The 27,385-nt window shown below is 27.2% G+C and overlaps 1 protein-coding gene across 1 annotated transcript in view; it reads left to right on the top strand.

The window, feature by feature from the left end:
• The window catches only part of LOC135928683 (TBC domain-containing protein kinase-like protein), a 41,928-nt gene that overhangs the window by 2,432 nt on the left and 12,111 nt on the right, over positions 1–27,385 (top strand). The window contains exons 2-4 of the mRNA XM_065465140.1: positions 10,033–10,210; positions 20,582–20,788; positions 20,955–21,257. Of these exons, the coding sequence (XP_065321212.1) occupies positions 10,033–10,210; positions 20,582–20,788; positions 20,955–21,257 (688 nt within the window). The remainder of the gene's footprint in view (positions 1–10,032; positions 10,211–20,581; positions 20,789–20,954; positions 21,258–27,385) is intronic.

Raw genomic sequence — 27,385 nt, 5'->3', positions numbered from 1 at the left:
ACAGCCCTATTTGTTTTTGTCATTTTAAAAATATTTTTGTAATTGTCTATTTTAATTCTTGTTTTATCATTTTATGTTAACAATATAAAATCTATATAATACATATATTTAATTTAAAAGTAAAATGCTCTTTTACCCTTTATTTTCATAATATATTCCAAAATAAAATTAGCTAAAAGAGAAAAAGTCAAAAACTAAAGTAACTCTTCTAGAAAAGTATTATAAAATGAAATATACACAAAAATTTCTTAAAAAAATATATGAATTGGACCATGACCCAGACTGGAAATTATTAAAAGACCAATGACTATGGTCCATGAGAAAAATACCAATCCGATGCTAGCTTAAGATTGATTAGGACCATACCACTGACCTTCACTACACTGTTATGTGACCATGGTTGCAAGGTAATTTTTGAATTGTGGAAACGTTTAATATATATTGCCTCCATCCTTTTCCTCTTTATGAACCACTGGCCTACATTTCCCTACCTATAGTTGGATCTATATTTATATATTTATGATCAGTAAGATATCTGATCTAATATAAAATATTTCATAAAAACTAGCTAAATTTTATTTTTTTTAATCAGAAGTGGTTAATATTTTTAAATTTGACAATGCCCAATCCATTAATAAAATATTAAAACCTGATCAAAAAAATAATGAAATACCCTATTCTATAGGTAAACCGAAAGGAAAATATATATAATACAAATTAAATACTTTTTATGTATAAATTTTTTAACATTTATGCTAAATAAATTTTGAATAAAAAATTTAGAATTGCTGTAAATTTTAAGCAAAGCTGAGCTGAAACATTTGGTGGCTTAGGCAAAATAATTTGTTGGTCCCTTAAAAAACAAAATTTATATAAGCTTATTTGATAATTTTTGCTATGAGGACTATTTCCAGTCATTATAGTCTTTGTTTGAAAATTTGTTCTAAGAATTTGAAAAAAGTTTACAGCAAAAACAATATATTACATTCTTTATCGAGTACACTAGCCAACAATGATAGACTAATTGTATATTGGAAAGTTTTCACATATGGAATGAAGCCAAATAATCTTTTTTGTTTAGTTTAAAATTAAAATTTTCGATTTGTTGAGGACCCTTTCATACTAAAAACATTTGTAAATTATCAATTATCCACAAATTCATCCATAATGTCCTAGGTTGTGTTAAAATTTTTAGGGGAACTATTGTTGAGAGAGAAATATATGAACCAGCAACTTCTAATGGGATCGTCAGGAGAGAAATATGAATCAGCACCCTCTGTGCAATCATCATAATGAGAGAGAAATATATGAACCAGTGACTTCTGCGGAATCGTCATGACGAGAGCGAGAAAGAACCAACAACTTCTATAGGATCATTATGATAAGCATAAGAATATCAAATATGTTCATTGACTTTTGGCACATGATGTCACATTTTCATTTTTAAAGTGTTTTAGAATAACCCCTTTTGAGAATTAATAAAGATAGCATCACCCTTCTTTTTTGTTTTTTAGAATCTGAATTAAATTTGTTTCTTCCCGTTTTGAAAATTCTTTGGTTAATGGTTATGAAACTAAAGATTATATGGTATCTCTTAACAATTCCATTCACTAAATAGTATTTATATATTAATCTAGTGTGTCATTTTTTAAGGATGTGAAACTAGCATATTATATAGTATACTAGTAGATAGCCCGTCAAAAATGATGAGGAATGAGATTTTCCTCTAACTTTTATGATAGTTGTTACCTGTTATTTGAAAATAATATCCAATTTTTATTCTTTTTAGCCCCTCCCCCTTCAGGCCAGGTTCTAAATACTATGGTTTGAGTAAAAATAAATTTAAAACTTTTACTTGATAATGCCCATATTATTTGTTAAATATTACTGATCATTTATACCTAATATTAAATATTAAAAAAAATTCCCAGGCAAAGTACAAAGCCAAAATATTTTTAAAAAATTCTTCCAAGCCCAATGAAAGATCATAATAATTTTGGTAGTTGAGAACAGGGATGTGAACCCTTCGACAAAAAAAGGGTCCGGGTTTGGGTCCGGTAATAAATTTAAAAAGGACCCGGGTCCAAGGTTCGGGTCCGGGTTCAGAGGAAACATAAAAATAATGACTCAAAATAAGATTTTTTTTCATTCATTTTTTTATTATACTTCAATATATACACATTTATAATTCGAAATGAGATAATTTATATTTTAAATATTTTATTCAAACGCACAATCGTGATATCTTCTAAAATATCATCCTTCAGATTTCCACGTAAATTAGACAAAATATATTTCAACGATGAAAATCCACGTTCTACGCTTACCTAAAATATATAGTCATTTTTATAATACATAAATTATTGTACTTGTGTCGCCGGTACAGCCATGACGATTCTAGACAAGGTATATAATTCTGGATATATTGAAGAATTTTCCTTCCAGAATTTTAAAATGTTTGCATCTCTATTTATTCATAACCTCCGAGAACTTTTCTATTAAAGATACAATAGATATTTTTTGCTCCTTTCTATCAGATGATAATTTAATTTTTTTTCTCTATCTAATAGTAAAATTTCCAGATCATCAATATCGTTATCATTATCATTGTTATCGCTACAACCAGTAGATATTGTTGTAACCTCCAATATATTGTAAATAATAGAGTTTTGGGTATGCCATAAATCTTCAAGATGGTCTATAGCCATTTGTTTGCTCACTACTTAATAAAACCTGATATCGCGGGTCTAAATATATCGAAGCATATACAACACTATTTTGTAAATATTGTTGCTCTCATATTTTCGTATTTTCTAATACTTCATTTGAAAAAGAACTTGTTAATCTCCCTAACTCTAATCGACATCTTAACCATATGCCATAAAAATCCGATAAACATAATTGTTCTGCTTGCACTCTTAATGTTGTTATTTTTAAAAGAACCAGCACACTAGTAAGCTCTTTTACTTGATTCCAATCATCTTCTGACAAAATGATTTCACATGCTCCTATGATTAAATCATTACAGAAATCTTTCAAACTTAATAATCGCTCTAGCATCATACATATAGAGGACCAACGTGTTGTGCAATCTAAAATTGCCATTTGCCTTTTCATGGATTTTAATATTCTAACAATTGTGGGAGTTCTTAAATATTTTACAACATCCCTTGCTTTATCAATTATAGTTTTAAAGTGACTATTTTTTAGGGAGATTCCACGAAAAAAATTAATAAAATTATAAAAATTTTACATTATTTTTTAAAAATTAATAAAATTATAAAAATTTTATATTATTTTTTAAAAATTAATAAAATTATAAAAATTTTATATTATTTTTTAAAAATTAATAAAATTATAAAAATTTTATATTATTTTTTAAAAATTAATAAAATTATAAAAATTTCATATTATTTTTTTAAAAATTAATTTAACACCCTGAACCCTTGGACCCTCCACTTTTTAAAAGGGTCCGGGTCCGTGTCTGGATTCAGCCAAAATACGAGGGTCCAGGAGGGTTCCGGGTTCGGGTCCGGGTTCACATCCCTGGTTGAGAACTGAAATAAAACATTTAAATAATCAAAATCTTCACGGGCCTTAGTTTTTTGATCAGGCCGAGCCCAGGCTTGCAAAAAAATTTGTTTTAGGTCAATGTCTGACCCATTGTTAATAATTAAAAATTCTCAAGCATCCAAGATCATAATAATTTTGAAAAATTTCCCCCAAACCCAGCCCAATATAATTTATAAAAATATTTTCCAAACCCAGCTCAACCCATAATAATTTTATAAAAAAATTTTCTCAAGCCTGGCCAACCCATAGTAATTTTCAAATTTTTTTAGGTAAATCTCTAAAAACCATATCTATTTTTTATTCTATTTTAACCCAGCTCACCCCTACTTCAGACAAAGGCCAACCCATTAAGACTGAGAGTGAATACTCTTTTTTTGAATAAAAATACATTAAAATTAGCTTTTACCAGGGCCATATAAATATTCTGTGTTAAATATTACACCTATGCCCAATATTAAAAAATTCCCTAGCGAGGTCCACGCACTTTGGAAAATTTTCTTAAACCCACCAAAGACCATAATAATTTTGATAGCTGAGAACTGAAATAAATATATAAAAAGTCACAATGCATTTAAAAATACAACCAGAATATGAAATTTGCATGGGCCTTGGTTTTTGATCAGGTCTTCAGGCCAATTTCTAGCCCATATTTATAATTAAAAATTTTTCAGGAATATTTGAAAAATGTTTCTCAAGCTACGTCCAAGTCCATATTAATTGTGAAAAATATTTCCCAAGCTCTGAAAAACCCAGAATAATTTATTTTTTTCTTGAATCCAGAAAAATAGGCCTGATGTAAGGGGTTTATAAAAATTAAATTCTAATATGTACATATATTTTTTTGCCATTTTATATTATTGGGAAAATTTTTCAAAATTATCATCAAATGAAGGGGAAATATCTGATTTACCTACCATTCTACTGGTTAGCTCCTAGTATTTATAAATTCATGAATACATATTTAAGTAACATGCTGAAAATATGTTTATCCTTAATTTAAATTTTAAACAAACCACCACCCTTCCAAATGATTTATTACTTATTTACAAAATATAAAATTAAATTTAAGACATTGTTATTAAATTACAATAGAAAAATAAAAAGATATTCTAAGTTAACAAATAATAGGAGGTAAACTTCAATCATAGTCAAATTATATATAAGTAAAACAAAAAGGTTATACATTTAATCAAAAATGTTATAATAAGTTATGAATAACATATATTCTACAATTATGAAATGAGAAAATATAAACCACTATGGAATGCATGTAGAAAGACCAAATTTTCCGAAAAGATAAGAGAGATGCAAATATTTACTTATGCATAAAAATTACCAAATTAAAAGATATCAATTGATTTAAAAGATCTAATTTTGTAGGACTATTTATTTTTATGTGCTTACCATCTAATGAGCCAAGGCAGTTTGGAAATTCACGTTTCTCAAAATATAAAATGTTTGATTTTCTAACTCTAAAATAATTAAAAGTTATTTATTAATATTAAAAATTTACTTTGATATACACTTTCTGAAAGTGCCACCATCACATATATATATATAAATTTGTAATTGCTATCAGCTAAACCAAGCAATAGATTTAAAAGATCTATAATTGAAAAAATGGCAGATTTTGCAGGACTTTTGATTTTTATGTGCTTACCATCTAATGAGCCAAGGCAATTTGGAAATCCATGTTTCTCAAAATATTCTTGTGCAATCTAAAATGTTTGATTTTCTAACTCTAAAATAAGTAAAAATTATTTTTTAATATTAAAAATTTACTTTGATATAAACTACTATTTCTGAAAGTGCCATCATCACATTTATATATTTAAATTTGTAATTGCTATCAGCTAAACCAAGCAATAGATTGAAGAAATTCGCCATATTACAAATCACATGGTATTAAATCGATTAAAGTTTAAAAAACGATAATGAATTTTATTTGTAATTCATTTGTATATATACATTTATATAATTATCCAATTTAATTTCTAATAATATGCAATTTGATTAACCTCGATAATATAATATTACATGTCGGAAAGTTATAATATAATAATATACATATAACGTCCTTTTAAAATATATAACGTCCTTTTAAAATATATAACGTCCTTTTAAAATATAAAACGTAACCTTTTAAAATATATCTTACAATAATAAATATTCAAATGTAACATATATGCTTTCCCACCAAGTTAAGATCGTCTACCAATCTTTTTATTTACCAAGTTCAAGTTCATCTATTAATCTTTTTGTTGGCTTTAGATCCCTTGTTGGATAACACGTTTGCCTTCCTTTTTGACTTGGTTCAATTGTTATTATTGATTTGGTTACTTTTGGTTCTTCCCTTATGTAGTTGGTCGGGATGTTTTAATACGGTTTTGTACGTTTATTATTTTTTTTTCTTTTTCTTCTTCCCTTTTCCAGAATTGTGATGGCGATTATAGTTTTTCGACATCTTTATCAAATTATTCCATTTTCGTTTGTTATCCCTGTAGATCTATTATTTGCGATTAATTCTTCAAACGTTGATAAAATTATTCACCACATAATCGTAGTTCACCTGACGTACCACTACCATTGGAGTACTCCAGGTTACTCTATATAGTTTGTCAATATTCACGTTACCATTATCATTATATTGTTGATCATGTTAATTTCTACATATGTTAATAACGATAAGTCAAATTCTATAATCCCTGGAATCAAAGCTGTGTCAAATTCTATAATCCCCGGAAATCCAAATAGGCTGTATCAATCATTTTGATAGTGCCCTTTATAGCATAAATTCTATAATCCATGGAAATCTAAATAGGCTGCATCTTGCCTTTATCATAAATTCTATAATCCATGGAAATCTAAATAGGCTGCATCGTGCCCTTATCATAAATTCTATAACTTTGTTTAAGTTTCACGGTTGGTCTTCGTCTTTAGTATCTGGGTATCGTTCCGGCGATTAATTGATCGCGAATTCTTAATTCTGCATTATCTTCAAATTCGCATCTTCGAGCTATCCTTTATATATATATATTTTTTTATATAGCACATTACGGATTCAGTAGGGCCGCGATTTAATCTAATGAAATCAATTGCTCCTCTATCAATAGAAAATTTTGAGGATATTTTATGTGTCTATAGTCGTCAATAGCCCATTTATCTCATTCATCTTTATCCATAATTGCTAAATCAATTTATATATTTATTTTTTTTTAAACAAAAAAAATTATAATTCTATATAACATTTAACTTGACCGAAGACCCAAAACCCAAAACCGCGCGACATTTTACCTCGTCGCCAAATATTAAATCGATTAAAGTTTAAAAAACAATAATGAATTTTATTTTTAATTCTTCTGTATATATACATTTATATAATTATCCAATTTTACTTTTAATAATATGCAATTTGATTAACCTCGATAATATAATATTACATGTCGGAAAGTTATAATAAAATATACAAATAACGTCCTTTTAAAATATATAACGTGACCTTCTAAAATATATCTTACAATAATAAATATTCAAATATAACACATGGGAATTACCATTGGTTTAAAATTGCTATGATGATTACATTGGTCATATATTTTTTAAAAGAATACTATTGTTTGAATTTGATTGACTTTTTTTGAGGATTATTATATAAGATATGAAATTAAACATTTAATAGACAAATCTAAATCTTAATTAAAATAATAACTCATTCTAGATTAGAGTAATTTAAAGTGTACCTACCCGAATGTCTATGTATTAAATGAAGGCTATGATGTATATTTTTTTAAAATAGACTAATCAGAATTTCCAAAAAGTGTCTCATAGCTATTACAACTACAAAAACTGGATCTTTACAAGAGAATGACCAAATATTTATCAAAATAGTCATTTAGTATCGTTTTTTAAAAAAATAAATTTATAATATATTTTTACTTACCTATTACCTTGTTTCTTTGCTAATAGAAAATTATTTTAAAGATTATTTATAAATAGAAAAAAATAAAAATCTAATTTTTTAACTAAAAATAAATCAATTTTTTTAAACTACAAAAATCAAATTTTTTGTTATACATAATAAATATGAATAGACATGTTAAACCTTTTTTTCAAATTTCTTACATGGATTTTTTACAAAAAAAGAATAATGCTTTGCATGTAGTACAAAGAAAATATTTTATTTTTCAAGACTCTAAAAATAATTGAATAAAATTACAGAATCTGTTAGCCCCTTAAATTATTTAATTTCAGTGACCCGGAAAGGCTGCCTCGCTCGCTCCGCCCGTCTGTACGGCTCTGTGTGGAAGTTTGATCGGTTATATTTCCCTTTTAAAAAAAATAAATAGAAGTAGTCCCCTACTCAATATGCGAAACCCCGAATATGACATCATTCCGACATTTTATCACTTTCATTTAGTTTGTCGCCTTGCAATGCGAAAAAAAATATGAAATTATTTTTTAAAAAAGTATATAGTTGTGTATCTAGCTTTATTTACGATTCAACTTTTTAAAGTAATTTCTTATATCTGTCTATATACAACTATAAATTATCCTTCCCGCTACATATTTATATTCGTTTATTTACAATTTTCTATTTATAAGCATTTGAAAATTCGATAGAATACTCAAATTGCAGGAGAAGTGGTTAGGTGGATATTAACACCACCTGTGTTTGTGGCATGAATTACATAATCTCGTCATCACAGTAAGTAGAATATAAAATATTGTTAGAAGAATCAGAGATTGCGCGTTAAGACTTAAAAGAAATGTTTGATTTTGTAAATAGCGAATGCGTTGCACGACTTCCGTTGTGTTATATCTGATAAAAATTAAAACCATTGGTATCTTTACAGAATACAAAATTAGATATGATATCGGATTGGTAATCAGCCGATATCAATTTAATATCGGATCGGATCGGCCTCTAAAAAGTAGTATTGATACACCCCTAATCTGAACGATAAAAATTCTTATCTTTAAGAGCGCTTTAAATTTGGTCAATCTAATAATTAAAAAAACTTTAAAACTAAACACTTTGGTATAGCATTTAATGATGCTATAAGGTGAATTAAACTCAAAAGCCTACTTATTAATAGAATGATAAATCATGAACATTAATTATTCAAGTTTGAATGCAGTTTATCCAAAGATATCTTGAAATTCCTAAAATCATTTCAAGATATGATTTTTCCTCATCTCAAAAAAATATCATAAATTTAGCTTTACTCTTAGTGAAATCCTTTGATCGCAAATGATAAATAACGTCGATATCTTTATTTCCAAGCAAAATATAAATAGAAATCCAGTAATTGATCTTCAGGTTATTAATATATTATCTACATATTTTATATTTTTTCAAGGTATTCACTGAACCATTTTTAGACCGTTTTAAAAGTTAAATATAGTTAATTATTATCTTAAAATGTTTCACTTCCGTTCAATTTTATGTCATGCGATCTTGAACTTATAAAGATATGGAACAAGTAATAGAATACGAGAGAGATTTTTATATTGAAAATTATATACAAAATTAGCTTATAAACATTCAATATTCAGATGAAAAACGATATGGAAGATTTAGAACAAGAATAATGTTACTTTTTTTATTTTCTGATCTATCTTCGCCGTTAGATAATGTTCAAGTGTTTCGGAAAAAGAGAATCTAATTTTATAGACTATCTGTTCTAGCCAGGATAATATTATGGACCCGGCTACAAACATTCTCAGTGAGCGTGCTCTTTCAATCGCTCTTACTTAAGTTTAAGGTCCAGATGAGAATAATGAGGATGTTGGCTGGGGTATCAAAAAAAGGATAAAACACTAATACAGATATAGCAGGAAGTTTAAAAGTAGTACCCATTAAAACAAATATCACGGCCATACTATGAGAAGGCATAAAAACTATACAGATTGTAGAGGACCCATAAAGTTAAAGCCAATATCTTAAAATAAATTGTATAAAAGAGATTATTTGAATAATATACCACCCGAAAAGGTGAAAACTATAAAGGATACATAAATAAAACTATTATAAATTTTATTTAGCCCAAATTGTTTAATAATAATTTTAGTTTTCATGTTTTTTATCGACGTACAGGTCTAATCTATACGAATATATAAATATCTAACTCAAAATTCTTGCATTATAAAGTGACGAGTTATTAATGACCGTGATAAAGTGTTGGAGCGATAAATTACCAATGTCGCGTTACGAAATGTCGTCAGGCGGGTTTGTTTATGCCATTTTATTTAACTCTCACATATATATGTTAAATGAATTGAAGTTACAAAATCTGTAAAAACAATATAATTTCTTTAATGTCTATAATCTATAGTAATTGCGAATTTAGATGTGTTTAAGAAAATTTATAAAATGCGAGTGTTATAAAATACTAGGAGAATCTTGATATTCGGGGCACTTAATTTGACATATAATTTGTATTATATCGCGATTATTAGATCGAAGTTGATATACCACGATGCCACCAATACAACGAAATCTTAGCCTCTTCCGAAGGCCATCGTAAATTTAAGAACATCCTCAAAGCTTGGATTTTGTCCCATCCAGATTATGTGTACTGGCAAGGACTGGATTCACTTTGTGCTCCCTTTCTTCTCTTGCATTTTAACGATGAAGGTTACAATTCTTTTTACACTAATTTATCATTCATTGTATAATGCTAGTTTTTCTAGAAACTTGTTTATAATAAATATTCTCTAATTCCAATCATTCGTGATATTTCCAAGTTTTCTACCACTTGTTCCTCTTGTATTATTATTAACAAAACACGATTAAGGTTTTTAGTTTTTATACCCCTTAATTATTTCAAATATTTTGTAATTGTAACTGTTCTTTATTGGAATAAAATTAACAAAGTCTGAATCGTACTGATAATATTTTTATAACGAATTTCCAAAATAAAAATTATTTGCCGATACAAAATACTAAAAGTGCCGAATAATACAACATTAACTTGTATATAAATACATAAAGCATCTCATGTTAAATAAAAATCAATCATCCAATAAACAAATAATCATAATACAAAATAAACATTTAAATATTATTTGGAAATAATATAGCAACATTATTTATCCAGACAATATATTTATAATTTTTTTAGGTTTGCAATTATTTTTATCTACTGTTTTTCATATTTGAAAGTATCCTTATCCAAACCATATTTATATCAATTTTTTTTAAGACTTAGGGGAAATGTGCCATAAATGGCCATGTTTGAAAACTGGCCATCATCTTTTAACTTTTTATCTATCGGACAGATTTTTCTCAAAATTGGTCAAAATGTGTATATTTATGATATGTACTTTACCTAAGTTTATTTATTGAATAGAGCAATCCATTAAGAAAATATTTTACATAAATTTAGTACCTCTTCCTGGAAAAATCACGTTGCACATTTGTTTGTTTGGTAAAAATTTACTAATTTAGATTACTGATATTTTATATAAATATTTAGGCATTTAGCATTAGTTACACAAAAAATTAGACTTTAAAAGTTTTATCTAATAGATATATAAAGGCGATTGATAATAATAGACAGGGGAGTATTGTCTGGTCAAAATTCATCCATTCATAAGCTCGCGCAAAACAATATTTGGTGCAAAGTGATAACAAATTAAACTGGCAATTGATGATATAATCATTAATAAAATATCAACATTATCATAGCTACTAAATTTAATATTCCTAAAACAACCTTAAGAAGAGCAATAAATAAATACAAGGAGACTTTGCAATATCCTCATATGGTATGGAGTTCAAATATAATATTCACCAAAGCTCAGATATAATTCAAGCTAGCAAATCATTCATGGGTTTTGGCATAAAACAGGTAAAATTGTAGGCAAATCATTTACCATATGTGACATATCATCAATTATTAATCTAATAATGAATTATATAACTTAACATTATGTAACAAGTCCAACAATAATTTTAATTCACATCTATTCTACCACATTAATTTTATATAGTAATAATATTATCAAAATAGACAACAGGAAAAAGAAATCAAAAATTTTGACCTCATCACTTTACACATCTCAACCTCAACTTAATATCTATTTAATTTATATAATTTAATTTATACGTCTCAATTTAATATATATAATTTAAATCATACTTCAATTTCGAATTTTTTATTATTAAGTCCGATAATATTTTTTAGAGTTTTTTATTACAAATCCAATAATAAAAATAGTTCAAAAGTTAATAAATTTTCCAGAAAAATATCATAAATCTGATAATGAATATTCATAAAAAAAATAAGTCCAGAAAAATATAATAATTCTTAGTTCTTATTTATTATAATACTTTGTTTTAAATTATTTAAAAAAAATATTATAAACCGTTATAAAATAAACGAAAATTAGGACATGCCACTCCTTTATGGGTACAAGGCATTCACTAGCAAAATTTTATATAATATCTAGTAAATATTTAAACAATAGTACCGGGTATATCTGAAATATTACAAAATATTTTAAATAATTAAGCTGAGAGCTTTTCTTGTTCATATCTATGTTCATGGTGATTAATATTGATATTATTGGAGTAATTGCCATGGTAACCTTCGGCGTCAATGAAATATTTGTTGAGCTATCATCAATACAGTCAAGTGAGAAGATCAATGATCATAGAATATTGTTTCCAAGCTGTCTGGCTAAGCTGTTTTGTTATATTGTAGTATTCTTTGGCATGGACACTCAGACTGACAATTTATACAAAATTGGACATTTTTTTTAACTATTGAAGATTTATTCCCAGACGGAATTTACATGTTGGCATTCTTTGGAATCAAGTAACCTACTATTAATTTAAATTTCATTTGGGAGGGAGTTTGGATGATAAAATGATATACAAGACACGACAATTTATAAAAATTTATAAACTAATAAATTAATTTAAAAAAAATTATTTTATTTAAAAAAATTTTTTTTTTAAAATATCAATACAATTATAAAATTTGATGCATAAAAACTTTGTGACAAAAAAATTTTTCTATAACAAAAGATTGTACATTATTTTGTTGGACAGTTAAATAAAAATGACATAGGGTTAACCATACAAAGGAAATTTTTTTTAATCAATCAACACTATTTCAATATTTTTATCTCTAACAAGCCACATTGAGAAGAAAGAACAAAAAATTTTTTTACCACATATTAAAAAAAATTTCTTTTAATTAACAGTGTTTAACAACAATTTATTTATACACGTAAATTCACAGTGTTATATTCCACTAAAAATTTTCTTTTGTACAATTAAATCAAACAACACATGAGGTTTTGCGGTATCACTCCACAAGTGCAGTTCTTTTATTTTTCTCAATTTTAAATCACATTACTATATAGATAAAAATATCAATTGGTATAAACATATTTCCACTACTGCATAAATAACCATATATATGCCATTTGAATTATCAAATTTTTTATTAATTTTATTATTTTACTTGGCATATAATAACAACTGATCTCTTAACTGATCGAAACTTGTGAAGAAATTAACTTTTTCTTTAATATATTCGATGAATAAACATATCAGTCAATTCACTTACAAACAATTAATTGAATTAAGTATCTTTAAACCCTTATAAATAATGGATGACAGATCAACAATTAATTGAATTAAATGTCTTAAACCTTGATAATTTAAGAATAACAGATCAGCAATTAATTGAATTATGTATCTTGGGTTTAGGATCTGGACCGTGTATGATCACGACGATGTCATACAACCAGAACCCCATTTTCTAAATTGATTTGGATCCCAAATTTGTTACTATATGACATTTTTCCTATTTTTTATTTTTATTGTCGAACAAACGAGCCAATATATTTTGTCCCATATGAAACTTAATATTCACTTTATCACAGGGTAATATAATAGTACTGCCCTTTGGTTTTAAAAAATGTAATGGCCCTTAGGTTCTTCTACCCAAAAACAATTCATATTTTGAATTATTTTAATATAACAGGGCCATCCAAATCTCATCTTTTTTTCGTATTTGGCTTTTTTAATCCAATTTTTACTATGTCTCTCAGTTTACCCGTTAGAGCTAGGATGATATGGTGGACCAACATATGTCTTATTTGTAAAGAAGTACGGAAATGTCTATAATTTTTACTGATGAACGCTGGACCTCCATCAGATACAATTGTTTTTGGAATCCCAAATTTAGCCCACAATTTTTTAATAATTTAATAACAACCTTGGTCGTTAATCCATTTAGTTCTTCATATTCAATCTACTTGGAATATGAATCCACAATTAAAAAATAGTTTTTTTTATCCAATTCGAAGAAATTCACCTGGACCCTTTCCCAAGGCTGATTAAACCTTAGCCACACATTTCCCATTTCTTTGCAGGGCATAGAGGCACAGGTATTACATGGAATAAATTTTTTTGTAATTTCTTCAATATCACTACCCATACCAGGCCACCATACAATTCACGAGCCCAAAATTTTACTTTACCCCAACGATGTCCGGCATATAATAGATTAACAATTTTACCACGTAATTTAAAAGGAATTACAGCCCTATTCCCCCGTATAATACAATCATTCACCACGGACAATTCTTTTTCATTTTTTTATAAATCTTTCAATTATTTTTCCACTTAAGAATAATTTTATTTGACTCAATTCTTTATCTTTTAAAGTATTGAATTTAAGATCTTCCCAATTTGTGGGACCACTTTTTAGCATATGCGAAAGAGAACAAACCAATACTTTCTTTATCCATTACTTTATCTTTATTAAAGTCGAGATCTTCTTCACTCTATCCCATTCTGGATAAAATGTCAGGCAAACAATTTTCTTTGCCTCGGCGATATCTAATTTCCACATTGAAACTTCCCACTAATAACAACCAACGTTGTAATCATGGTGATAACATTTATTCTCGATAATCTTTTTTGAATAAATGAATTAATGGTTTATGATCGATATAAATTACAAATTTTTTCCCAATTAAATATTACCGACATTTGATTAAACCAATTCTGAAGGGTGGAAATGGATCTGCTAACACTAAATTGACAATTGCTCACACTTTCTAGGTCAAGATCATGATTAGTTGGAATGTAACTTGAATTCCTTAATCTAGGATATAAAAGCAGCAAGAGAGAGGAAAGATGGAAGGGAAACTAATCCCACCATTTTTACACGGAAGATTGACCTGGAGCCACAATTTGTCTGAAAATTTTATATTGACAATAGCCTCCATCATTGTGCGGATATGCAACTCATTCTTGAACAGGCTATTTTTGCAATGAAAGATTGGGGCTGATCATAGCATATATGACCTTGGATACGTTAAATATTACTTTTATACTTGGCAAAATTTTATATGCCCTAATTTTTAAGTAAAAAGAACGCCTGATGGCCTGGTAATTCATTTAAAATTGGTTGTATATCTGCTAGATTGGAATGGTTTTTGTCTAAAAATGTCTTAATTCCGTGACACCTACAATTAGAGAACCTATTCCTGAATGAAGGTATATTTGAGAGAGAAGATTGGGATAGAAGAAAGATTTCAAAGTAGGTTTGTGTTTTGTATTAAATGTATGATTAGGTAAAAATTTTGAATAAAGACGACCGTCCGGCTATTCAAAACAAGAGGAACCATCAAGCCCTATTTTGAATAAAACCGAACTCGTTATTTTTTGTCAAATTTTAGTTTTTCAGAGACCTGCAGAGGTACCATTTGTATACTGCCCGGCCAGATTTTTTTTTAAAAAAAATTTTCAGCCCGGCCCGGATTTTTTTGTCCTGCATAAATAATATTCCATTTATGGGCCATTCCATGTCAAATCGATCAAAAAAGGCATTTTTTCGGCCGACCTCTTTTAAAATTGTTAAAAATTTCTGGAATTATTTAGATAGGTAAAAGAATGAGAAAGCCGTTTATTTTAGCGCTAGCACACCTGGTTCTCGAGATATAGGGACTCAAAGGTACAAAAAAGAGCCACTTTGGAATCTGTAAAATTTTTAAAATGCTTATATCTCAAAAACTATTTATAGTAAAATTTATAATATATTATTTTGTAGGTAAAGAAATTCTCTAATGGGCTAACAAAGAATAATATATTGGCGCCATTATAGGCTTTTAACATCCGGTTTACCTAAATTGCTTTACCTGTATTTTTAAGCAAAATAGTGAGTTTGTTTTCGAATTTTTTTTATTGCTTTTTATTTAAACACCTTTGCTAAATATATATACAATATCAAAACCTTGGCAACGCTATTTACTTTTTCGAAATATACATTTTTACCAAAAATTGAGATGGCGCTAATGGTTGAAAAATATTATTCTTGGAAAATAAAAATATTGATACCTTTATAAGAATAAAATTTTCCAGTTCTGCCCCACTCCCCCCCCCCCCACTATCCTTAAAATGTTTTACATCTTTTAGATCTCTACTTTGCTACTATAGCGAGCGAATGACTTATTAGCTCGATAATATATAACAGCTGCAGTAAAAACGAATATTTTATTAGGCATATATTCGATTATATTTTACAAATAAATTGTTTAAAACGATCTCTCTTTCTGCGAAATAATTTAACCTGTCCGTTCAGATTAATTTTATCGTCTGTCTACCAATAACAATCTGGATTTGGAGAGTGCAAAAACATGTATTCTAGGTGTAGATCAATTAAAATTTTATTCTATATCACAGACAGGGTTGCCAGGTCAAAATTTTCAAATTGCGGGAGAAATTTGGTATTATGCGGGAGAAATATGAAAATTGCGGTAGAAATATAAAAATTGCTAAAATAATTTTTTTTGCGGGCCCGGGATTTTGAATTGACTCAATTATCCGCCTATTATTTTTTATAATTAGTTTATATCAATACAAAGTCGGTAACAATTTTTCAAAATAAAATAACATTTTGATTAATTAAAATTTATTAATTAAAAAAAACCAATGATCTTTTTTAAATATAAAAGAATGTAAACAAGATAAAATTTTATTAAAAAAAACGATTTTAATTTTACAATTAAAAATATATTTTATGCGAATATCCCACAAAACGACCGCAATCGGAAATCTACCGTGTGTGTGTATAACATTATAGGATGCGCTTAATTATCACGTATCACGTTTAAATACATAATAAGGTACTCTAAAAATAAGAAATAATACAGATGCAACTACAGTTGCGGCAATTGTAATCACTTATCTTGTAGTACAATCACAGAGATACTTATCATCACAATGTTGGTAGAATCTTTATCCCATAATATTTAACCAACTCTTATATAAATGACAACTATACTTGTAGAACAAAAATGAGCAAGGCTATCATCAATGTTTTAAGACCTAAATCCAAGAGGTCAATTCTTGACGATTTGAAAGATGGTCATACATCATCAATTCTAACAGATGCATCTAAAGAGGGAAATATTAAAATATCTCCCTTGATCCTCCGCTATTTCAACAAAATTAAGGTCATTTGAATAAAACTATTAAATTTTTTCCCCCAAATAATGAAAAATCCAAAGACAATAGCTAACCATATAATGGTAAATATAGCAGATTCGAGATTATCAATAAATTGCATGTCAGTTTTCTGATCTGATAATGCCTCAGTGAATTTGATAAAAACAGAGTGTATTTACAAAATTGAGTCAGCACAATGTTGGTTGCGATATGTTCCTATTACCCGCCATCGATAGAATTTTAAAATTTTATAAACCTTTAAAAATATATTTCTCAAATAAAGATTATAAAAGTTGTTTTAACATTTTGAAAATTTTTTTCAATAATGAATGGCATAAGGTATATTTAGGAATGATTTCACATGTAGGAAATCTACTACATGCTGTTAATGTGTAGTTGCAATCAGAAGATTAATAAAGGTTCACAAAATTATGCTGAAGATGTGTTCATCTTTACAGTTAATAATTGACAATAAATTTTATAGAGCCATTGCTAAAACTTAATTATATTTTATTTGAGATTTAAATAATAGAAATAAATGTTTACCGTCGTTATTGAGATATTTATAAAATTCCTGGCATTACATATTATATATTTGTTTAATCATTAGCTCGGCCTCTAATGTTGTTAAAGCAATCCGATTTCTCTCCTTTTTCCAGGTAGTCCTCATCAGTCTAAAAATGCGCTCGGATGAGGCATTAGAATGAGGTAAGGAGAAGACATACTCGCATATTTTTTCCAAGCATACGGATTTATCGTTATTACGAAAAAATTCTACCCATTTCTCCTCTGCTTTTAGACCATCTAACTTTAAGTATTTTGGCGAATCATAAAAAATAGAGAAAATTACAATCTCCTCAAACAAGACATAAATGTCTTTCGGTTTTAATACATTTATTAAATTATAAAAACCATGAATTGATGGTTTCTGTTTCAAGGTCATAATATTTATACATTTGTAAATAGAGTTTTTAAAATCAAATTTTGATTGTAAATATTCTGAAATTGTCTTAATAAAAATATCTGCTTCATTTAAAAATGTATTAATTAGAGTATTATTTGAACATTTTAATATAATATTTTTAGCAATAGCGCCATAAAATTTATTATCAATTTTTAACTGTAGAGATGAACAGAGCTGTAGCTTGATTTTGTGAATCTTTTTTAGAATATTTTGTGCAACTGAATATTAACTGCATGAAGTAGATTTCCTACATGTCCAAATATGCTTTTGATTTTTCAAAATTTTAGGACAGCTTTTAAAATCTCTATTTAAGAAGTATTTTTTTAAGGGTTTGTAAAATTTTAAAATTCTATATATGGCAGGTATTAATGACAACCACCTGATAGGTATATAACGCAACAACTCACACCATTCCAAGTCAGACCACTTCACCAAATCTTTTAATTCAATAACTCTTTTAGTTGATGAACTAAATTCGTTAAAACAATTCATCACAATTATTTCGACATCCACAGATAATACATTCATTGCCTTCTTGTAAGAATTATGTAGTATATGGCATATACAGCCAATTGATATTAATTCATTAATGCTGCCTCAATTCGGTAACTTTGGTTTTTGCCAAAATTTACAGAGGCATTATCAGCGCAGAAAGCTGATATGCAAATCATTGCTAACCCTGAATTAGCTATATTTACCATTATATGGTAGCTATATTGTTGAATTTTTCACTATCCGAAGAAAATTTTTTAACAGTTTTATTGAAATGTTCTTATTCTTGTTGAAATAGCGAAGGATCGAAGGAAATTTTTTAATATTTCCCTTATTAGATGCATCTGCTAGAATTGCATATGGATGCCTTTCAAATCGTCTAGAATTGACCTCTGCTCATTTTTCTGCCACAAGTAAGGTTTGCACTTATATTGGAGTCGTTAAATATCATTTGAAAAAGATTCGACCCACATTGTGATGATATAGCTCTGTGAATGTTGAACTACATAATAGATGTATACGATTTAAGCAAATGTAGTTGCATCTTTATTATTTTTGGGAATATTTTTGTATTGCAATCGATGTAGATATACTCCCCTGTACTGACTTATTTGAATGAAAGATTTATTATTGGATAAAAATAAAACAGGATCGAAAGAAATTTACAAACTAGACATGTTTTTCGAATAAATATTTAAAATTTATTTTAAAAATATAAAAAAAATCAATTAATGTCTCTCAAAATTATTATTTATATATTTAAAACGTTAAAATACTAAAAAAAAAGTTGCGGGAGAAATTAAAAAAATGCGGTAGATTTTTGCGGAAGTTTTCCAATTGCGGTAGTTTTGCGGGAGAGAGATGTCTGCGTGTAAACTAAAAAATTGCGGGTGTCTCCCGCTGATGGGGGGAGACATGACAACCCTGATTACAGATGAACGTACTAAATATTAAAATGTTGCAACCCATTTAATCTACAGAGACATGCTTATTATCGCGAGAATCTAAGAAAGATTCTACCCTGGATGACCCAAAAAAATTATCATTCAATTTAGATATGTTAATATGCTCTTCATGGCGACAAAAATTACCAAACATTCCTTATACTTCAAATGACAATGTAGATATTGATTCTCCCCTTCATATAATTAATCAAGAGGCTATTGATAACATTAATATATCCCTACAATCAAATGGTGAATCTCTCATTAAAAGAAAACGCTTATGTGAAAAGAAATATTCTAAGAAAAAAATATCTAGAGTAAAAAAAAGTTAACGACTAAAATTATACCATTATCTTCATCAAATGATGAAAAATTCGATGAAATTCTAGATACCTTAAAAATTAAAAAAATTATTTGAAAGATATTTATTATTGGGAATTTGTTACATTATTAAGTGTCTAATGGGCATATGCCCCTGCTCCTCAGTTAATTAGTATATTTAATAGAAAATCAATTATTTTTAGCAAAAAAGTGAAAATATCTGGTTATTGATAAGATAGCAACAAAATTTTAACCATAATCCGTAATTTCATAAAGCGCCATCTGTTTTTTATCAATTTTTGGAGTCGATAGCGTCGCCAAGGTTTTGATATTGTATATATATTTAGTGTCTAAATAAAAAGCAATAAAAAAAATTTAAAAACAAACTCACTATTTTGCTTAAAAATACAGGTAAAGCAATTTAGGTAAACCTGATGTTAAAAGGCTATAATGGCGCCAATATTTATTATTCTTTGTTAGCCCATTAGAGAATTTCTTTACCTACAAAATGATATATAATAATTCTTTTTACTATAAATAGTTTTTGAGATATAAAAATTTTTTTACAGATTCCAAAGTGGCTCTTTTTTGTACCTTTGAGCCCCTATTTCTCGAGAACCAGGTGTGCTCGCGAGCTAAAATAAACGGCTTTCTCACTCATTTACCTATCTATATAATTCCAGAAATTTTTAACAATTTTAAAAGGGGTCGGCCGAATCGTGATCGATTTGACGTGGAATGGCCCTTATATCCGATTAATTTATATTATTTGGCAAATTTGTAAACTTATTAATAAAACAAATTTAAATCAAGGGACGGCGTATGCTTGCTTCGAAAAATTTATCGATAAATACTTGCACAATTTCTTCTTTAAGGACAATTCGATCGTCATCAAAGAATACCTTGGTATCTTCAATAGTTTGATCGCTTTCCACGACCCACGACTCTACCTGCGCATGCTCAAAATAAATTTTGATTCAGAATTATTCGCCATTCCTTGGTTTTTGACCGTTTTCGCGCGTAAAATAATAATTTATGTCCATAATATGTACTCGTCGATTAGCTACATTAATTTTGTTTTTAAATTACATAATCATTGGGAAAAGGATCATATGCATACGGAAAATTCCTTTATTTTTTAAAAAATATATTTGGGTTCTGAGGATATTATCAATATTTTTTATAGATATTCTGCCTCTACCAAAAATATTTCACCTGTGGGACGCGATTTTATTGAAAGACGAAACGTTTCCGTTATTTATAAGCCTGGCACTTCTGAACGTGTTACGCGGCTCGTTGATGAGCTCGGGTTTCAATGAGGCTATCCTTCTATTTTCCGATTTTTCAGATATCGACATAGAAAATTGCATACAAACGGCCAATAAATATTACCGATTAACTCCGGACTCTTTTGGTTACAGGCTATACGGTTCTAAACATTTCATAAAATCCAAGAAATTTCCCCTTCCCTATGAAATCGGAATTATAAGTAAATACAGATAATTTTAGCTTAAAATATTTATATTTTTAACATGTATAATTATGGTATTATATCAAAAAGATTATAAAATGACATGCACGCAGGGTTGGGCAAAAAGCATTCATTATATTACGATTTCCACGGCCCGGCCCGGATTTTTTAAAAATATATTACATTTATTTTTAATTTTTATAGCTAATAATCGCAATTTTAAATAGTCGTTTTAAAATACTGCCCCGGCTCGGGTATTTAAAAAAAAATTTTTTTTTCTAGGCCTGGTTGGGTATATTTAAAAAAATTAAAATACGGCTCGGGCCTACACATCTCTGATTCGAATGCAAATACTTGTCAAACTTTCTAAGATATAAGATACTTGGGGAAAATTAGAAAGATAGAAGATGCTGCATTTTTTCTAAAGAAGTATCTGACATACAAGTAATGTCGTTTAAAACCTCGATTCAGGTGATTTTTTAAAAACTACTAAATCATGATTTTACCTAAACAAATATTACCTTACCCTCGAGATTTCTTCAAAATAGGGTAGAATGGTCTAGCTTTTTCTATGTGTGTTATGTTGGCCATTAAATTATTTATTACAATTAAGTTATATCAAGAACATTATATAAATAAATTTAAAAAAAATAAAATATTTACTTTTGAATGTTTAATAAAATTTGAGGAAGTCTGATTAGATCCGTTTATATATTTTTTATCATGTCCACATGGTTTACAGCAGGGTTTCGAACCGTTAAGCATAACGGTTCGGTTTGTTCCGGTTTTTAGTTTAAAATTTTATAAAGGTTTTGTTCCATTTCGGTTTTTTAAAAAAAATTCATATCGGTTCGGTTTATAATTTATAACGGTTCATTTCGGTTTTTATAAATTTGATTTAAAAAAAATTAATCATTAACCATGTATATATTAATTTTAGAGAAAAATCTTTTCAATTTATAATTCCTTATTTAATTTAACCATGATAATCTAATAGATATTTTTATTAAACTTAGTAAATATAAATTAGACAAATTAATTTTTTTTATTTCATAAATAAGATAAAAACAAACATGAGTAAATACAATGATGAATAAAATAACACATAAATATAATAAAAGGTATACTATTTATGTTTAAAAAGAGAATTAGAACGGATGACTAAAATATTTTATAATATTTCAGGATTTAATTTAGTCCCCTGCGCAGAGAGTATAAACTTAAGGCTAGAAAATGCTTTTTCTACGAATACCTGCATAACTGGAACTGCTAGCACATTTATAGCTAACTTATAAAGTTCTGGCATACTATTCTTTACATGTTCCCAATAATTCAAAAGATTTGTATCTTTTTCTAATCTCTCTATATTATCAAATGACCGAATTATATATTCTATTTCTATACATTTATTATAATTTTCTATGCCCTGAGAATTATTCTTATTAAGACTTTTATGCGACTTAAATAAATCTTCAAAATCATCATCTAAATTATCTTTCGAATACGAACACCTAGGCATAGTATTTAGAATTTCAATATTCTGATTATTTAGACTTTGTATCAAGTTCCAAGTTTTACAAAGATGTTTTCTGGCGATCTCTCTTTCTTCAAATGTTAAAAATATTATTTTAATAAATAATTTATAATGACTTAAATGCATATTAGAATTCTGAATTTAAAAAAACAATATGATTATAAATAAAAAATTATCATATCATTAAAATATTGCTGACCATTTTATTTATTGTCATTTAAATTCAATGATCCAAGTTTTTATAATGAGATAAAAAATAAACCATATAATATAAAAATGAATGTAAAAAGTACTTGATTTCTATTAGATGTTAGTTATTAATAGTAGATTTATTTAATTTTTTCTTAAATTATTAGCAAGTATTATTATAAAAGCTTATTAATAACTTATATATATAAACTTGTTAATTTAGCCAAGAATAATTATGTGTGATTTTAAGATATCTTATCTAATTAACAGATAATTAGCCTAATCTCTAATAAAATAAGTATTCAAAGAAAAAAAACAAAAAACTTGGTATTAATTGATATATAATGTTGATAATAAAAAAATATTTAATTTGAAAAGAAATCACCAATTTAAAAACTTCCCCCAAGGAAAATTAAAATTTAGATTAATAATTTAAAATTAATTATTTTTTAAAACCTTTTTGTACCGGTTTAAACCGGTTCAAAATATTTATAACGGTTTGGTTCGCTCTTTTTATATTTTCTTTATAACGGTTCGGTTAAGGTTACAGTTCAGAAAATCATAACGGTTCATTCCGGTTTAGCGGTTCAGTTCGGTTCGAACCCCTGGTTTACAGTTTAGGCGTTTAAAAATTAATTTAAAAAAAGAAATTCTAAAATTAATATTAAAAAAAAGAAATATGCGAAAAATGTAAATTAAAAAACAATGTTAGATTATATTCGACAAAATACCTAATTATAACAGTACAAGCGGTACGATACCTTAATTATATATAATATATTCCATTTAATAATCTTTTTAATCTAATAAAAATAAATTATTAAATGTAAAATCAGGGCCATAGCCGGGAATTTTCAGCTAGGGGGGCCAGCTGCTTACTTGAGGGGGCTACTATTTTTTTAAAATAAAACAAATAATTAAGCATTCATAGAATTTTTATTAAAAATTTATTAATGTAATATGAATACAAAATAATACTATAATATGAATATACTAAATAATACTATAATATAATTCGACGATTTTTATTTTTAAATAATAACATAAATGAATTAAAGGGTAAATTTTATCTTATTTTTTTTCATAAGCCATCAATACTAAATATTGCTTACGTTGATCTTTCATCGACTCTCTAGTGCTGATAGAACTCTCTTTATTGTAGAGAAAGAGGCCACACAAGAAGCCGTTGGTATTCTAATGATGATGGCTGCTGAGTAGCATTTATACAATTCTTTAAATGAGTGATGATATTTTTTTATACATAATATTTAGGATATTTTCAAAATTATGTGTTTCTTTAACTTCTGCAGCTAATAATCATTAAGCTATTTTCATTTCATGATGTAACGTTTCCATATTTAAGTTTAATAATGATTCTATTCAGGCCATAGTCATGTGTAAATCTATTTAAAAAACGACCAACACAAAGTATTCGATAATTTCATGATAATTTCTTTTAAAGAACTCCAATTGGAGTCTTTTTCACAATCAAATTGTAATTTGGTCTCGATCTTGAAAATTTATAGGCATTTTACGTACCCTTGATGATTTGTGGGGAGTAAGATTAAATTTTGCTAAAAGTTTTTCAGCAATAATTCTAATCAAATCAAAAGAATTATCGTTTCTTTTATTTTTTAATATATTGATATTGGAATCAATACAATTTTTAGCATCCACTAGATTACCTACTGATTGTAGATACTTATTTAGTGGATCTAATGTTATTATATCTCATAAATTATAATGGCTAATATAACATAATTTATATTAACGAATTGAGATAAAAGACCAGAGGTAAGCTAAGAGTTCTAGAAAAGTAAAATATTACATCACCTATAGCCTTAAAATTCTCATGCGAGATGCTTCTAAATGACCAGTCCACCTCTGATCTAAAAGTCCCTTAAGAGTATGGCCTGCATATTTACAGGATACGATAGAGTGCCTAAAAAAATATACAATGCATTGGATAAATTAAAAAAATTAGAAATGATAACAATATTATTATACCAATTTTGAACCACAAGATTCAACATGTGATTTTAGCAATGTATAAAAGGAACTTTTTAAAATTAATTTTTAGGGTTTGCACTCCTTCATTTCGGCCAGAAATAAAGTTTGTCTTATCATATGCCTGGCTTATTATATTCGTTGAATTAATATTTAACTCACTAAATTGCTTTAAAATGCAATCATTAATGTTTTTAGCAGAAAGACACTAAATTAATAATTCCTATTAAATTTTCTTGGACTTCTCCAGAAAAAATATAGCAAATAATTGTGCTCAGGTTTTCACAACCTTATGCATCTTTTGTCTCATCAGCCTTAAGACAATTAAAAGGCATATTCAAGCACCATATCTGCCATAATAGATATTACTTCGTTTTGAATCTGGGGTGATGTATTTTGGGCATTTTGGGGTATAAATTTCATAATTTTATTTAATTCAGGATCTTTTTGGATGGTGTATGAAAACATTGCTATAAATAGTCTGCAGCATCCGTAATTTTTGTTGAACCAATTCCAAGGAAAGGTAGCTCCTGTATGCTAAGAAACAGCATCAAATCAAATATTGATTTAAGATAGTAAAGATTATAATACCACTTTTATTTTTAAAAAAACTTGAATGCAGTTATAAAAATAAAACATAACAATGATGAAAATACTATTTAAAAGAATATTAAAATTATAATTGACATACTATATCAATATTCTATATAAAAATATATAATTAAAAGAGAAATTAAAAAAATAATTAAAAAAAAAATATTTAGGTATGGTCTGGGCTTAATGACCCGAGTTGGATTTACAAATTTCAATTGATATTCTTTGTCGAAGGTATAAACCTTCATTTGGATTACCTGTGATTAAACATAACCTTATTACTGTTAATTTGTTGAAAATTGTTGTTATATCAGTATTTTCTTCATAATTCTAAAATATTCACCGCTGTTTTAATTTAAATAACTGGTTATATTATAATAATAAAATTGTGATTGAATCATAATAAATAAAATAATTATCATTGAAATAAGTAGAATTTAACCGTGATTAAGCGCCTATATAATGTCATACACAAACACATATGAAAATGATAAAATATGAATGAATGATGATTTATTTTTGGTTAAAAATAAAACAGGATAGAAAGAAATTTACAAACTAGACATGTTTTTTGAATAAATATTTAAAATTTATTTTAAAATTATAAAAATAAATATTACAAATTTTTTTTTAAATTTGGGAGCCGGAAAAATTTTTGGGGGGCCAAAGATTTTTTCTGGGGGCCAGGTTTGGGGGCCAAAATTATTTATTTTTTGGGGGGGGGGCGTGGCTACGGCCCTGTATAAAATGATTACTTATTAAAAATGTTGTTGGCTCTCTTTTTCTTACATAATTTTTTGAATATTTTGTCTTTATAAAACATTACAAAAATAAAGTTGTTACCATTGGAAAAAGTAAATAAAGCAAAATGTCACTTATGGGAAAAGTAAAGAATTAAAGCAAAGTGTTACTTTTTACGTTACTCGTTACTTTACAATAGTTATTATATTTTTATCATTTTATTATTATTATTTAATGTTTTGGTTTAATATTTTTATAAAACCCAGTTGTTTTTAAAAGAAATTTTACGCCTATCTCATTTCATATTTTCAGCAATTTTTTTATTTGTCTAACTAATGGATGTCTTCAATAGAGAGTATTGCTAAGGGTAATATTAATTGTGAATTATCTTTATCATTACCTTAAAAGCCAACTAAATAAAAATAAAAATTATGGTTTCATTTTTATAAAAATAGGATATCTAGTGAGGAAATTAGGCCAAGTATATATGTACAAAAATATGAATCGAATGATTATTTATTAATATCTGTATGAATAATAAAATCATTATTCATTTCGATTAGAAAATTATATTCTTTAAAAATATTTTCAAAAGTGAAAAGTGGATTTAAATTTTGGAAGTAAAAGTTTAAAAAAATTAAAAATTCCACAAGGGAATGTTAAATACTTAAAAATAATTTCAAATATTTACGAATAATTTTAAATGTTGAATAATACCACTAACTTTTATGTTCGATTCAAATTGTGCCAACAATTCATTTTAGGTATAGTACCAAGACTCATTTCCAAGATTAGCAGAACGTTTTTAAAATGTAGATATGTATGACTCTGATGTTAACTATTAAAATTCTTCGAGAATAATATTTTGAAAATATTACACTTTTCAAACATTGTCCTTTTATAAAATATTGTACATTCTTGCCATCCTCAGCATGTATTAAACGGATGATCAATAAAAAGCGGTGCTGAGAGATAAATGTTATGGAATAAAAACTTTGAAAAGGCAGTTACTATTAAAAAAATACTAAAAAAAATTATTAAAACATTCCTAGAGTTATCATAAATTATATGCACTTATTTA

Source organism: Gordionus sp. m RMFG-2023, chromosome 1, assembly GCF_954871325.1.
Source record: "Gordionus sp. m RMFG-2023 chromosome 1, tfGorSpeb1-WG-v2, whole genome shotgun sequence".
NCBI classification, from domain to species: domain Eukaryota; kingdom Metazoa; phylum Nematomorpha; class Gordioida; order Chordodea; family Parachordodidae; genus Gordionus; species Gordionus sp. m RMFG-2023.
This window is presented reverse-complemented; position numbering and strand designations above follow the sequence as displayed.